This window comes from Odocoileus virginianus, unplaced genomic scaffold (genome assembly GCF_023699985.2).
Source record: "Odocoileus virginianus isolate 20LAN1187 ecotype Illinois unplaced genomic scaffold, Ovbor_1.2 Unplaced_Contig_25, whole genome shotgun sequence".
NCBI lineage: Eukaryota > Metazoa > Chordata > Mammalia > Artiodactyla > Cervidae > Odocoileus > Odocoileus virginianus.
In genome coordinates, this window is record NW_027224342.1 from 1,238,443 (window position 1) to 1,255,478 (window position 17,036).

At 43.2% G+C, this 17,036-nt stretch overlaps 1 protein-coding gene across 2 annotated transcripts in view; it reads right to left on the minus strand.

The window, feature by feature from the left end:
* The window catches only part of REPS2 (RALBP1 associated Eps domain containing 2), a 250,518-nt gene that overhangs the window by 135,606 nt on the left and 97,876 nt on the right, over positions 1 to 17,036 (minus strand). For both annotated transcript variants that reach the window (XM_070464477.1, XM_070464476.1), the window contains exon 5: positions 14,624 to 14,721. In XM_070464477.1, coding sequence (XP_070320578.1) covers positions 14,624 to 14,721 — 98 coding nt within the window. The remainder of the gene's footprint in view (positions 1 to 14,623; positions 14,722 to 17,036) is intronic.

The following is a 17,036-nucleotide window of genomic DNA, read 5'->3' on the forward strand; positions in this document are numbered from 1 at the left end:
AGCCACAGGAGTTAGTAGTATCATTTTCCGAGATGAAAACTGACGCTCAGAGAGTTTAAGGGACATGCCCATAGACTTCACAGAATTCCTGGAGTCAGCAGATAAATGCAGAGTTTTTTTTTAATCTGTTACCAAAATTTCCATGCTAGGTGTTGGCTGCTGCATTCCTTGGTACTAACATGGACGCTTCTACTCCCCTCTAGAATACACTCCCTTTCATGCCTAGAACCAAAGCTGCCATACCCAATCGTTAGCATCAGCCCATGCTTGTTCTTTTCCCAATCCCATAACCATCTGCTCACACTATTTCCTCTCTCATATTACCTGACTCCTGAGTGGCATCAGTAGTCTCTTGTTCTTAGTTGCTCAGTCATGTCCGACTCTTTGTGATCCCATGGACTGTAGCCCACCAGGCTCCTCTGTCCATGGGGATTCTCCAGGTGAGAATACTGGAGTAGGTTGCCATGCCCTCCTCCAGGGATCTTCCCAACCCAGGGATGGAACCCAGGTCTCCCTCATTGCAGGCAGATTCTTTACTGTCTGAGCCACCAGGGAAGCCCAAGAATACTGGAGTGGGTAGCCTATCCCTTCTCCAGGGGATCTTCCTGACCCAGGAATCGAACCAGGGTCTCCTGCATTGCAGGTGGATTCTTTACCAGCTCAGCTACCAGGGAAGTCTAATCTGACAGTAGAAATCAGGAATAAAAAGGAGAAAGTGATTGATTTTCTCTGCTTAAAAGCTTACAGTATGACCTGTTACTCAATAAAACAAATTCACCTCCTCCACCTTGCTTTTATGACCCTTATAATCCAGCCTCCTCCTTGGTCACATAGCAGGCTTCTGATAGGCCATATGCTCTCTCCTCAAGGATCAGATTTGTGTCTTCTCCCCAAAACACTCTTTCTCTGATCCCAGTCTGCACAAATCCTACCCATTCTCAAGCTCCATGGCCCTGAAGGGCTCTCTGATATACCTGCCAGGCCCACAGGCACTGCAGAGGTGCTGCCTGCTCCCCAGCCCCCCAGCTCTGCTACAAAGATGGGTCTGGTACCACATGTGCACTACAAGGCCCACCTCATGCCTGAGTAAGGGCGGGTGGGCGCACAGGATGCTCTGGTGTAGAAAGCTCTTCTTTAGAGAGAACAAGCTGGGCCAGATGCTCATTCTTGGGGATGTAGATAAAAGTGGAAAGATCAACCAGCAGAGAAAGCAGACCCTGAGCAGATGTACAGCAGAGCTGTGGTGTCAAGCTGGGGCCAGCTTGAACTTAAAGTCATGAGAGAGCCAGAACCAAGCACAAGCAGAACCTGTGAGGTACAGAAGTACTAGAAGGAGTCTGGGGTAAAGGTGGTTGTTGGGAGCCAAAAGGTAAATGGACACTAAAGTCACCTCAACTAGGGCAAAGCCTGGTAACAGCAGAATAAATATGAATAACCAAGAGCTCCCATTACTGGGGACCACTGGGCCACTCTTTGTCTCTCATTTTTTGGATTCCCATGAGAACCCCAACCCCTTTCTCCTTCTCAAGAAAACTTAAGCTGACAGGAAGAGTTCCCACTCCTTAAAACCAAAAGTGCCTTCCAACAAGGGAGGACATGTGAACACAGGGCAACCTGTATATGGTGTGGCCCTTCTACCAGCTCGCACAAAACACATTCATTGACCCCAATCTCTTTCCCTTTGCTTCTCACTGCATGATTTCAACTGATTTGACAAACCAAGTGATTTGAGCATCTTACAATGTGAATCCTTATTATAAATATGGTAAGTGTCATACAGTTTTTGAACATTTAAAGTGTTGTTAAATATCTTCATTCAGGTTTCAATCTGGAGGGCAAGAACAGTATCATCTAAGCCTTCATTCCACGCACAGCCCCTAGCAGGCACAGCACAGACACTACAAGTCAGGTGAAGGCCACTTACTGACAGGCTCTAATAACTTCAGGGTTATATCTTATATTGAAAGAGACGCAGAAACACTACTCTAAGCTGTCCTTAATGAAAGAAAGCCTATAAGTTCATTTCATCTTTTAAAGCTTGAGATCTATCAACAGACATACCTGTCAGTCTCATGGTCTGATCTCTATGGAGAGGTCTCAAGTTACTCATCCATTAAGTGAGTGATTTCAGAGACAGGTAAAGGCATATGGAAGGAGCAGATCACATTTCACATACCTGAAGCCAAAATATTCCAAAACAAAGCTGATCTATTCCCTGGTAGCTCAGGCAGCAAAGAGTCTGTCTGCAATGTTGGAGATCCGGGTTTGATCCCTGGGTCGGGAAGATCCCCTAGAAAAAAGGGAATGGCTACCCACTCCAGTATTCTTGCCTGGAGAATCCCATGGACAGAGGAGCCTGGTGGGCTACAGTCCATGGGGTTACAAAGAGTCAGACATGATTGAGCGACTAACACTTCACTTTCACTTTGAGTTCATTTGGAGGAGATGGTTCCCTGTATTTGGTCTCTGTGATGAGATGGCAAACCTGGGTTCTCCTGCATTGCAGGCTGATTCTTTACCATCTGAGCCAACCTCAATGAACCCAAAAGGCAACCATAATAATCAAAGATCTGAAAAGTCAGTCACCTAAGAGAGGATGTCTACTTGCAAAGACTAGAGGCTCTGAGAAATGGAGATGGGGGAGCAGTGAGCCTTGCACCTCTGAAGAGAAGCCAGAACCAGGAGTAGCTCCACCTCCATGTGCACCCAAGAAGCACCCCCAGTTTAACCCCATCTCTAGTGGTTTGGTTGGCTCGGTGGAGATCTTTGGTACTTGGTGCCAATTTTGAGCTCTGGCAGTGTTTTCAAGAAAACATAAAAAGAGAGAGAGAGAGAATCTTTCACATCTGTGTGCTTAAGCCACAGACATATGGTTCATTATACAGTTTCTCTAGACACAGGAGAATTAGATTTGCTTATATTTAAAACATTCAAACCCTTGGTTTTGTTTCAAGTGAAATCCAAATATCTCACACTGCAAGTTGTTATCTCTGGGGAAAACAGGCTGTTTATAATGAAAGAGACTTCAAAAGACTCATTTAAAAAAAAGTAATACTATTAATAAAATCCCAAAAAGCAACATCTACCCCTAAAGTATCTTAAAATCAAACATAGCTGAAAAATATGAATTGCAAGAAGGCATTGTCAGGGAGAACTTAAGAAGGGAGTGTATATTTTTTCAACTACAGAACATTTCTGTTTAGCATATAATTCTACCCTGGAGGCCTCCTATAAATGCTGCCTTAGAGTCCAGCCATTTGATCCGAGGGTGCAATGATGATCTTAGAACAAATTCCTTTTGGTGCTTAGCAAACAACAAACCATCTCGGGAAGCAAAAACTCCTAGCAAGCCCACAGTGTCTATGTGAGGACACTTCCCCTGTTAACAATCTTTTGGAAGTAAGAATGCCATAGAACAACCACAGATAAAAGCATGATCTCATGAACAAAAATGTGAGAGGACTCAACTGCCCTAAAGGGAAAGATTGGCTCATAGGCTGTAAGACTAGACTATAGCCTACATGACCATTAAACTGCCTAAAGAAAGATCATAGGAACTGATCCATCATGGGGCAGAGAAAAAAGAAGAGTCAGAGAAGCAAATGATAGCTGTGCTTCTATGTGGGATTCTGCTGGCTGTCCTTGAATTATTCACGCCCTACCTACCTGGTGTTCGGGTCTCACTGAGTGGCTGACCAGTCAGGAATGACATTTTCCAGCCCTTCCTGCAGTTAGCCACAGACACGTGACTGAGTTCAAGCCAATACAGAGGGAGTGCAGGTGGCCTGCACCATTGCCCAGCAGGGCTAGCACCCCTTGGTTCTCCTCTGTGCTTTCCCCCATTGGCCCACTGAGAAGGGGATAGCAAGGCCACAGAACACAAGGAGCCCTGGCTCCTGAATCACTATGTGGAGGAAAGATGTCTGCCAATCTGTGAGATGAATGAGAAACAGACCTATTGTGGGAAGTCATTAACATGCAGGGCATTTGTTATAGCAGCCATTACTCTAACCAAGCTACTCTTCAAGCGAAGCCCAAAGGAAAGGCAGAACTGCCTAGTACCAATGGCACAGGCACTCCTGCACCAAAGATGAAGCATGAAGCCATCTTCTTTTTGTAATATGACCACCTAATAACAGCCAGAGTACATCATGAGAAACGCTGGGCTGGAAGAAGCACAAGCTGGAATCAAGATTGCCGGGAGAAATATCAATAAACTCAGATATGCAGATGACACCACCCTTATGGCAGAAAGTGAAGAGGAACTAAAAAGCTTCTTGATGAAAGTGAAAGAGGAGAGTGAAAAAGTTGGCTTAAAGCTCAACATTCAGAAAATTAAGATCATGGCATCTGGTCCCATCACTTCATGGGAAATAGATGGAGAAACAGTGGAAACAGTGTCAGACTTTATTTTTTTGGCTCCAAAATCACTGCAGATGGTGACTGCAGCCATGAAATTAAAAGATGCTTACTCCTTGGAAGGAAAGTTATGACCAACCTAGATAGCATATTAAAAAGCAGAGACATTACTTTGCCAACAAAGGTCTGTCTAGTCAAGGCTATGGTTTTTCCAGTGGTCATGTATGGATATGAGAGTTGGACTGTGAAGAAAGCTGAGTGCTGAAAAATTGATGCTTTTGAACTGTGGTGTTGGAGAAGACTTTTGAGAGTCCCTTGGACTGCAAGGAGATCCAACCAGTCCATCCTAAAGGAGATCAGTCCTGGGTGTTCACTGGAAGAACTGATGCTGAAACTGAAACTCCAATACTTTGGCCACCTCATGCGAAGAGTTGACTCATTGGAAAAGACCCTGATGCTGGGAGGGACTGGGGGCAGGAGGAGAAGGGGACGACAGAGGATGAGATGGTTGGATGGCATCACTGACTCAATGGACATGAGTTTGAGTAAACTCTAGGAGTTGGTGATGGACAGGGAGGCCTGGCGTGCTGCGATTCATGGGGTCGCAAAGAGTCAGACACGACTGAGCGACTGAACTGAACTGAACTTGATTGCTCATGCAGACTATAGGCACAGCATGTAGATGCATCTTTACATCTTCTTTCTGTGCTTGGTTAATATGACTCTTATCTTTCATGAGTTTGAAGGAGACTCTCAGGGAGTTAGTACAGAGTAAAGAAAAAAAGAGGGCTATCGTAAAACTGAGAAAAATTGTTCAATGAAGAAAGGAGCTAGAGGAGTAGACAGAACTCAGTGATTTTGTCTCTCATGTCCAATCATTCTGTATCATACTCTATCTATATAGTCTTGTCCTGTTTCCCACCTCACTCTCATTCTAACATAAGGCCCATGATGACAGGAAATTTTTTCTATTCTGATAACAGTTATATCCCCAGAGCCTAGAACAGTGCCTATCAAGCAGTAAACACTCAAAAGATGTCTGACAAATGACTGGAAAAACTGTCAATTCTAACTCACATACAGAACAGTTAACCTGAGTTCTCCTATAATGACTGGAGCTGAACTTTAAATGCACATACCAAACAACTGTCACTCAGCAGTGTAAAAGGCTGGACTCACCTATGAAATCATAGAGGGTAAAAAACTTTTTTTTTTTACTTTTTAGTTTGAAATAATTACAGATTCACTGGAAATTGCAATAAATATCTTCTATTTTTGCCTATAGTGAAGTTAGTCACAATTAAATCCTAACAGAGCAATTTAACTTTATCAGTTTCTTCATGGAAATAAATCTACAAAGATGCCTTTAATCACATACTACCAAATTTACTTAGGGGTCTAATCTCAACAGCTTAGAAGCCAGAAGGCCAAACTATAGGAATCGCTAGAGTTTAATGAGCAACACACAGCTGCTGCTTATTAAGATAAACTAGAGATTTTTTTTAATGATCACCACAGACATCTAAGAATGTTACATAACACATATTCATGATTTTGCTAAGTGTCAGATACTGTGAGCACCTAATATACAGGATCTGTTTTCATCTTCACAACAACCCTGCAAAGTAGGCCCCATTAGCCTCATTCTGGAGAATAGGAAACTGAAGATTAGGGAAGGGAAGTGACATACCAAGACCACACACCTAGTAAATGGTAGAGTCACAACATGAACAGAGTCCAGAACATGTACTCTCATTCAGCAAGCTCTGGGGTTCTTCCCATCTTAAACATCCATCCATCCATCCTTTAACGATGTACCATTTCCTTTTAAGAATTAACCTCACTGTAATGCCTATATTATTGTTGCTAATTCTGCAGACTGAAGATCTCAGTTGAGGATGTGAATATCCTATACTTACACTTCCCTCCCCACTATCTAGTTTAGTTGCAGATTCTAGCCAGCAAACTATTAAAGTATACAAACAGAGCACCATCTTATTTCTTACATAACTTTTGCTTATAAGCATCTGGTATGTTTTCATATCAGGAAAAAATGACCATGTCTGTCATCCTCAGGGCACTCTGGCATAGTAGCTAACCCTTAGAGGTTACTTACTATTTCCCAATAAATGAGTCAAGGACAAAATGTTACAGGCAATCTACCCTGCAAGCAAGACTGCTGGGAGGACTGAAAGGGTGCAGACTAGTGAAGAGTCCAGAAGAGTAAGGGGGTCAGAGAAGCACCCGGGCAGTAGCACCTCCTGTTGGGATAGGTGATGGGGGGCATGACACCGCCTGCCCCGCTGAAGTCTGGGGATACTGACGCACTTAGGGGTGAAATGGTGCTGCTGTAAGAAGCCTTTCCTGTTCACACCACACTATCTACTAAGACCAAAGGGGCCTAGGAATCAAATACCACACTCCTGTCCAGCTTTACAAAGTACTCTCTGACACCAGGACTTCAATCGGGTGTTTTCAGCTACATCTAAGAGGCTAATTCAGAGGCACCCTGACTATCAATCAGTGGGGGCCCCAGCTACTACCACGAAATTTCTGAACACCATAAACCTTTAATGAAATGCTCACAGAGATGGGGTGGAAAAGCAACACTGACCCCACAAGTAAAATGTGTTCATTTGCTTTCATGTAACCAACCTGTCTAACCACATGGATGCTGGAATCCTCATATGCACCAGCCTACCATTCTGACATTTCTCACTGCCTCTAAGCATGGATTCTGAAATACCTTCAGGTGGCAACCCAGTTAGTCGTGCTATTTACTGAATCAACATCTTTGTCCCATAAACATCCTTCAATCTCTATCCCCAAGCACCCTCTTCTTATCTCCTGGAGCCACCTTTCTTTCAGTGATCCAATATCTCTTTAATATTCTCATCCTGTAACACACATGTTTGCCTTTCATGTAGAAGTGTCTCTCAGTGAAGAAATTAGGTGACTACAACCATTTGAATCATTAAGAAGTGTGGGTACATTGGGAGCACCTGAGGAATGCCATAAGAGACAGCTACGAAAGATGTGGGCTGAGAAAAGTAAATTTCAGTATCATTCAGTAAAATGTTTTAAAAATAAGGGATAGAAAATTTCAAAAAGAATTATAAGTAGATGAAGGAAATAAGTAGGAAAAGGAGGCTGGATGCTGTGAAATACAGAACCTCTTTGTGGTAATAACAGTGACCAATGGGATATCTGTGGGTTCTAGGTAGGGTCAGGGGAGTAGAACATACACGTCAACCTTCTACCCCTTAGGAGACGACCAAACTCCAGCTAGGGTTTGAAATCAAATGGGGAATGAATGTGGTAAAACAAGATGTCAAACTAAGAATAAATCACATGCATTCCAATAAAATTTATCAAACTAGTTTTTCCAGTTGCACACAAAGGCAAACAAACATATACCCTCTCCCTCCCTCCCTGCCACCCCTCCCTCCCTTCTTTCCCTCTCCCCTCCTCCTCCTCTTCCTCCTTTCCCCTCCTCCTTCCATTTAGTCAGAGGAAGAGAATTTAGCTGTTTGAGCAACTTTGAGAGGTCAACACACACACACACACACACACACACACACACACACACACACACACACACACACCCTCTCCTTGTGTTGACATTTACCATCCCTAAAACAGATTTTCCCAGCCCTAATCTCTACCCATAAAGAATCTGCCTGCAATGAGGGAGACCTGGGTTCGATCCCTGGATTGGGAAGAGCCCCTGGAGAAGGAAATGGCAACCCACTCCAGTATTCTTGCCTGGAGAATCCCATGGACAGAGGAGCCTGGCGGGCTACAGTCCATGGGGCTGCAAAGAGTCAGAAATGACTTAGTGACCAACACTTTAGCTTTCGCTCTCTACCCATAAACAAATTGAACTTTGCTGTCAAGAAGGTAGAAACAAGAAATCAGTGCCAGCAGGTCTGGGGTGCTCCAGAACCAAAAAGAAGCAGAGTTCCTAACCTCCTCCAAGTGCATCGGGGGACCAGGACCTCCTCTCAACCATACATGAGAAATGCTAAAAAACTACACCAAGATTTCATTTTTCACTTATCATACTGACCAAGATTCCTAAGTTTCTTAGGACACTGCATTTGTATGGGTATGAGAAAAGACACACTCTCATACATTGTTAGTAAGTGTGTAAATGGGCACAGTCTCTAATTTGAAAATCTCTACCAAAAACTAAAAATGTGTAGCCACTTCACCCAATTATTCCATTTCTAAGAACTGATCCTACATATATACAGTGAATTTTGAGAATCTGCCCCTAGAAGATTAAGTTTATCCCTTAAGAAAAGAAAAAAAAATCACAGCACATATGTTTATGGTTTAAAAATTGAGTAAAAGATATTTTTAGTGGGATCTAGTTGGAAGGATATTTTCTCAGACCAGTCTCCCTAAAGCCAGGTTAAGGTATACTGCATATATTAGATATATAAGAATAGCTGTATGTGCTTATATATACATAAAACATTCCCAAAATGATACAAAATAAATGGACTATCTTGGTTACCTCAGGGATGGAAAAACCAAGAATTATAGGATGTCCATTCCTCCAGGTGAGGCTCACAGATAAATGAGTGAATAAGCAATGAACTGCTTTTTAAGAATGAAAAAAAATGGGAACCCCACATGTACAAGAAATATTAGAAAGTTCTCACACTTCATGCTATCAATGGGCAAAAAGCATAGATAAATTGAGACGAAGGAGAAAACCAAGAGGGCAAGAGTGAGGCTGAAGACGGCATTTTAAGAAAGTGGTCATTGTTAAATGCTGCCAAGGGGTCAATGAGACACAGACTTAACACGAGGTAGTTCCTGGCAACCATGGCAAAGATAGAAGCAGTGGTGTATGGTGGGAGCAGGAAGGTCAATTCCAAACCCTACACCAGCAAAATCATAAATGACTATGCTATCTAGATGGTTAAGAACACTTGTGAAAAGTAAACCACAAAGAGGCTTCCCTGGTGATCCAGTAGTGAAGATTCTGTACTTCCAATGCAGAGAGAGTGGGCTTGATCCCTGGTTGGGGAAACAGGATCCCACATGCCACATGGCCAAAAAAATTAAAATTAAAAAACCACAAAATGATCTATCAAAACACTACAACAGAGAAGGAGGAAATAAGATTATCATTTCTTTACAAACACTGTCAACCATTCACCAACATAGGTTGTGTGCTCAGTATCTGAAATTTCAAGGGGAAAAATATCCAACATCTGAATGAAAAAATAAAAATGTCTGGGCACTGAATCCACATAAGCACCTCTGAAATGCCAAGCCCACAAGCTGCAACAGTGCCGACCCAGAGTCCCTAAAAGCCTTCCCTAGTTCCCAGAGGCCATGTCCCTTCCAACAAAGACAGGAAGGACTTAAATACAAGGCCACAGAGGAAGCTACAAGAGAGTGAGGCTGTCATGGGCATAGCAATGTGGGGAATGAGTGACTCTGGCACAGTCTAGCACCATGACCAATACCTATTAATTGCCTACCACCAAAATCCTTCACGTCACATCCTCTCATCTACATGGCTAATTCTGGTTGGCATCTGCTTTCTGTGATGTGCAGTCCAGCCAAACCAAGTTGACAGGCATAAGAAGGAAACCTAAGAACTGAAGAAAAACACATCAGCCATGAAAACCACAGACTGCCATCCCAAAAAAGGCCCCTTGTTCTCATCTTAAACCAAAGGCAATGCTCCAAACAGGAGGAGGGACCTCCACTGACATCAAACAAACATTAAGGGAATCAGACAGTTGCAGAGAATTACAATGGACTATTAAATCCATTCCAACTAATTCATGTTACACAAAAGAGAAGGAACTTGCTTAAGGTCATGCAGCGTATGGCTAGACCTGGGTGAGAACCTGTCTGACTTCTGTGCATGATCCCATAAGTCCTCCTAATGGCCAATGGCTGCTAAATACTTCTATTCAGTCCCAACTGTCCCCAGGCTCTGACCACATATATCCTACCATCTCCTTGACACTACCTTTTGGCTGTCTCAAAAGCTCAAATCTCAACACTGATCTCATGATCTTGCCTCAATACTCCCAACACTGGTTTTTCATTCAGGGCTTCTCAGCTTAACAGATGACATCACCATCCATCCGCTTCCTGAGACAAAGACAAGAGAGTGGTGTCCAGTGTTTGAACTCGAGCCCAACTACTTCCAAGCTGTGACCTTAAGCAAGCTAAATGAAGTCTTTATACCTCAGGTTCTGTCATCTGAAAAATGGGATAATGATGGAAATTACCTTATGAGATAGTTCTAAGCACAGCAAGAGAGGTGAATAAAATGCAAAGCTCATAGAAAACATCTCTGTTTGTGTAGCTCCCTCTCTCCTCTTGCCTGCTCTCCTCCAGCCCCACTCCCTCACCTGGACAATAGGGATCAGCCCTTCCCCTTTCAACTTAAATGTGATTTCCCACTGGAAGACTTCCTTTATCACCCCCTGCCTGCTAAGGCTGGGTCCTAACTTCCCATCTCCATTTTTCATCCTCAAAGCACAGTATAATTTCTACTCACCACATATCATAATTGTATATTTGCTTTGTGATGGTCTGATCAATAGCCACCTCCTCCAATAGTCTATAAGCTCCAGGAGGGCAGGGACTGGGAGTGTTATATCTCATTTTTGTATTCTCAACATGGTACTTGGCACTTAACAGGTGTTTAGTAAACATTAGTTGCTTAAAGTGCTCAAGAAATAGAGGAAAATAATAGAATTGGAAAGACTAGAGATCTATTCAAGAAAATCAGACATATCAAGGGAATATTTCATGCAAAGAAGGACACAATAAAGGAAAGAAAGGGCAAGGACCTAACAGAAGCAGAAGAGATTAAGAATAGGTGGCAAGAATACACAGAAGAACTGTACAAAAAAGGTCTTAATGATCCAGATAACCACAATGGTGTGTCACTCACCTAGAGCCAGACATCCTGGAATGTGAAGTCAAGTGGGCCTTAGGAAGCATTACTATGAACAAAGTTAGTGGAGGTGATGGAATTCCAGCTGAGCTATTTCAAATCCTAAAAGATGATGCTGTGAAAGTGCTGCACTCAATATGCCAGCAAATTTGGAAAACTCAGCAGTGGCCACAGGACTAGAAAAGGTCAGTTTTCATTCTAATCCCAAAGAAGGGCAATGCCAAAGAATGTTCAAACTACCATACAATTGCACTCATTTCACATGCTAGCAAGGTAATGCTCAAAATCCTTCAAGCTAGGCTTCAACAGTATATGAACCAAGCACTTCCAGAGGTACAAGCTGGATTTAGAAAAGGCAGAGGAACCAGAGATCATAATTGCCAACATCCATTGGATCATAGAAAAAGCAAGAGAATTTCAGAAAAACATCTACTTCTGCTTCATTGACTATGCTAAAGCCTTTGACTGTGTGGATCACAACAAACTGTGAAAAATTCTTAAAGAGATGGGAATACCAGACCACCTGACCTGCCTCCTGAGAAATCTGTATGCAGGTCAAGAAGCAACAGTTAGAACCGGACATGGAACAACAGACTGGTTCCAGATTGGTAAAGGAGTATATCAAGGCTGTATATTATCACCCTGCTTATTTAATGTATATGCAGAGTACATCATGTGAAATGCCAGGCTGGATGAATCACAAGCTGGAATCAAGATTGCTGGGAGAAATATCAACAATCTCAGATATGCAGATGATACCACCCTAATGCAGAAAGTGAAGAGGAACTAAAGAGCCTCTTGATGAAGGTGAAAGAGGAAAGTGAAAAGCTGGCTTAAAACTCAACATTCAAAAAATGAAGATCATGGCATCCAGCTTCCCATCACTTCATGGCAAATAGATGGGGAAAAATGGAAACAGTGGCAGATTTTATTTTCCTGGGCTCCAAAATCACTGCAGACAGTGACTGCAGCCATGAAATTAAAAGACGCTTTGGAAGGAAAGCTATGACAAACCTACACAGTGTATTAAAAAGCAGACATTTTTGTCACTTTGCTGACAAAGGTCCATATAGTCAAAGCTATGGTTTTTCCAGTAGTCATGTATGGATGTGAGAGTTGGACCATAAAGAAGGCTGAGCACCAAAGAATTGATGCTTTCAAACTGTGGTGCTGGAGAAGACTCTTGAGAGTCCCTTGGACAGCAAGGAGATCAAACCAGTCAATCCTAAAGGAAATCAGTCCTGAATATTCATTGGAAGGACTGATGCTGAAGCTCCAATACTTTGGCCACCTGATGCAAAGAGCCAACTCACTGGAAAAGACTCTGATGCTCAGAAAGATTGAGGGCAGGAGGAGAAGGGGACAACAGAGGATAAGTGATGGTTGGATGGTATCACTGACTCAATGGACATGAGTCTGAGCAAACTTTGGGAGACAGTGAAGGAAAGGGAAGTCTGGCATACTGCAGTTTATAAGGTCGCAAAGATTCAGACATGACTTAGAAACTGAACAACAACAAGTTTTTTAAAGTGCTCAGGAAGCATGTTTGTTTACCAGCAGAAAAATGGGCCTAGAGATTAGAAGAGAAGGCCTGGGACACCAATCTAAATGAGAACCCAAAGCTATCAGCTGCCAGGTGGCTACACAGAAAGGGCCTGGTGAGCCCCATCCGACCACAGCAAAGTTCAGGATTTACTGCTTGTTTGACCATCATTCTAACAGTTCAGGATGTGGTCTCCAGAGCACTAGAATCAGCACTAGACTCTGCAGAAACAAGGACAGCCACATCTTGCAAATTTTTTTAGATGAATCCCAGTCCCTCTGATACCTTTCTTAATGTAACTATCAGTCCACAGTGGGTGTGATTCTCACGTTTAAAAACACTTATTTCTGTACAACAGGACCTCCAAGTGCAGCCAACTACTCCATCTGGGTGCTCAGCTGAAGAAACAACTGTCTGTTCCAACTTAGGGGTAAAACTAGCTCTACTGGACTTAGGAGAGAATGGCATCTTGGCTCCCCAATGTGGTACCAATAAGGGATTTTCAGGAATATTTTTTACTACACCCAGTGTTTGTTTATACAGCAACTCTAGAACCTAGTCTCCTTGTACCATGGCACTCTAACGAATATAGTGAAGTATTTCAAAGAACAAGTTTTGACACTGGGCAAGCCTGGTTCAAATTCTGGCTCTGCCACTTACTAGTTATAAATGAAACTTTAGACCCATGACCTGACCTCTCCCAGTCAGTTACCTCATCTGTAGTTGGATATGATAGTTGGAGGAAGCATTACACACAAATACACAGCATAAAGCTAATTATCTACCATCTTTAAGAAAATTCTTTGTACACAAGAGATCTACCTCAGAAATTCCATATCATGCCTACCAATCTCCAGAGGCTATAAAGTGGACACCTCAACCTCCCTCAGCCTTGTTTATTCTCTTCTAGAATACCAGCCCACTTCATTATGGGACTATCTGAGATCACCCTCTATTGTGAGGAGATCTCCCTCTGCATAAATGATGTTTCTTCCTCAGTTAGACAATTGAAATGTTATACAAACCACTCTATTTCTTCCTGTCTTTAGAGTCAAACAGCCAACTGTTTTCCCACAGATTCTCTCACACTGATGCACTCACCCTTTTTTGGGAATATGACTCCACCAGCATAGGACTCAGAGGTACTACACAACATAACAGCTGCAGACATAGGGTGAAAAAACAGCTCTTTATCCAAAGGACACAGTTGAGAAAAGGAAAGTAAAATTTTCTAAGTTGTGGTGTAACAAGGAGAAACTGAGATATCACTTGTGCTTCTACCATATTTCTTTTGTATCAACTACAAATAGGAAACTTTAGTTGCTGCCAAGTAACTGTTCTCCAAATAGCAGTGGACTAGGCACTGATAGAAAATACAGGAGAATCACCTCTGCCTTCTAAAGCTGGTAATTTAACTGGAGGCATAAAACAAATGGGCAATAGCAAAGTATGCACTGAATATGTAATAGTAAAGAATAAGGCAGAGATAAAAACAGTCTGTTTTAGACAAAGTAAAGGCCTCCTGAAGGAGGTGCCTAATGATTAAGCAGATGAAGGTGGAAGGGCATTTTAGACCAAAAATCAAAAACCAGGCCAGAGTAGTCTAGAGACACAGAGAAGGGAAGAAACAGAGTAAAAGGATTTAGAAAATATACAAGCAACAGAACAAGAAACATAATATCTGCATTAAGGGATAGCTTTATATCCTCCTTAAAAGGGGCTTCAAAAAGTCACACCCCCGAAGTCTCCCACTGGCATAACCTGACAGAGTCATCACTTACCCGGATAAGGGAAACCTGATGCCGAGGGGGTTTAGCTCCTGGGCCTCCCGATGAGGGTCCCTCAGGCTGGACAAGGGGCTGTCTAGCTTCATAAGGAGCTGAAACGGCAGGAGGGAAAGTCAGCATGGTTCACAAAGATTCCACCCAAAACATGAATTCACATTCAAACTGCTATAGTGTCTGCTCTTCAGGGAAGAATTAGTAATTAGTTTATACACAAAGGGTCACCTAAAACAAACAAGGGGTTCCCTCATAGCTCAGTAGGTAAAGAATCTGCCTGAGATGCAGGAGACCCTGGTTCGATTTCTGGGTCGGGAAGATCTGCTGGAGAAGGGACAGGCTACCCACTCCAGTATTCTTGGGCTTCCCTTGTGGCTCATCTGGTAAAGAATCCACCTGCAATGTGGGAGACCTGGGTTTGGTCCCTGGGTTGGGAAGATCCCCTGGAGAAGGGAAAGGCTACCCACTCCAGTATTCTGGCCTGGAGAATTCCATGGACTACAGTCCATGGGGTTGCAAAGAGTCAGACACAACTGAGTGACTTTCACTTTCACTTTCTTTCACTTAAGACAACAAACCTTAGTGCCCCTGGGTACAATTTAACTGAACCATCTAAAGATAGTCAACCAAGTCATAATAAAGCAGCAAGATATTTACATCAGGTTAAGATCAGCAATAAACTGGAAAGGTGGAAAGCTGTAAACATAAACTGGGATAGAAAATAATGAGAGTAGTTAGAAAAGTGCCAGATTTTAAATGTTCAACTTCTAAATATAAGGTAAATTCTATATATACCCTGCTATTTAGAATGCTTCCACTCATCATCCACACTCCCAAGAAGCAAGAAAGTCAGTATGAATTTTGAACATTAAGAATCAACATTATCATTTTGCTTATTTTTGAAAAAGAAATGCCACTATCTTCTTTTCCTTATGGAAGGAATGTAAAACCAAATAGAGAAAACTACAAAAAGGAATAAATGCATTTTATATTTATTATTTTATCATTCAATAACCAAACTAAAAATAATTTTGCTACCTTTAAGAAAAGTTTCTAAGTCACAAAAATGAATGCATTTTTTTCATTCCTTTTATTTCCAGAACACTTAATAATAACTTTGCCAATATGATACAGAAACAATTAAACATAACCAGGCAGTATTCGGCTCCAACAGAAAGGGGAAATTAGGCAGAAGGAGCTAAGATGGCGGAGGAATAGGATGGGGAGACCACTTTCTCCCCCCAAAATTCATCGAGATCATTTGAACGCTGAGCAAACTCCACAAAACAACTTCTGATCGCTAGCAGAGGACATCAGGCACCCAGAAAAGCAGCCCATTGTCTTCGAAAGGAGGTAGGACAAAATATAAAAGATAAAAAGAGAGACAATAGAGTTAGGGACGGAGATCCATCCTGGGAAGGGAGTCTTAATAGAGGAAGTTTCCAAACACCAGGAAACCCTCTCACTGGCGGGTCTGGGGGAAGTTTTCGAATCTTGGAGGGCAACCTAACTGGGAGGAAAAATAAATAAAACCCACAGATTACATGCCTAAAAACAACTCCCAGCAGAAAAGTACCCCAGACGCTTGCATCCGCCACCAGCAAGTGGGGGGCTGAATGGAGAGGAGCGGGCAATATTGCTTAGGGTAAGGACCAGGCCTGAAAGCCCTGAGGGCAATCTGAGGGAGCTAACCAGAGACAGCAACTTAAACTGTGGGATAGCAAGAGAGAGAGAGAATTAACCTGGGAAAAGCCCTAAATTTAGGCATTACCCACCTGTTCCCAGAACAAAGGACTGAGCAATTCCAGAGAAGAGCTAGCCAGCTGCAGACCGGCCCATCCCCCGCCAGAGGCAGCGGGGAGGGGAAAGGGGCAAACTCGGCCCAGAGACGGCATCCCCTACCAAACTGCAAACAGGCTTCCAGTTTCTAACCAAAGACTTCCTGAGATTCTGGATGGTTGACATCTGCCGGGAGGGTTGCAGCCAGAAATCAGCTTCCCAGAAGAGACACAAGGCGCACCCGACCAGCGCGCCCAGAAACTGAGGCTGGGACCACGGGAGGGGATAAGGTGCACTGCACCTGGGGAGAGTGCGCTCCTCAAGCTCCTGGCTGCCTGAGCTGCTCCGGGGGAAGGCACAAAATGCAGGCCCAACCGAGTCTGCGTCTTTGTGGAGTACCTGAAAACCTGAATCTGAGCAGCTTAGGCCTGGGAAGTGCACGCAACTCAGGGCCCGCTCCCTGTAGAGCAGCCTGGAGCCTGAGCAGTGTAGACGGGGAAAGCACACACGCCATGAGCGGGGGCAAACCCAGTGTGGCCGGAACACTGCGAGTGCTCCCCACACACGCCAGTGATATTTGTCTGCTGTGCCCCTCCATCCCCACAGCACCACTGAACAAGTGAACCTAAACAAG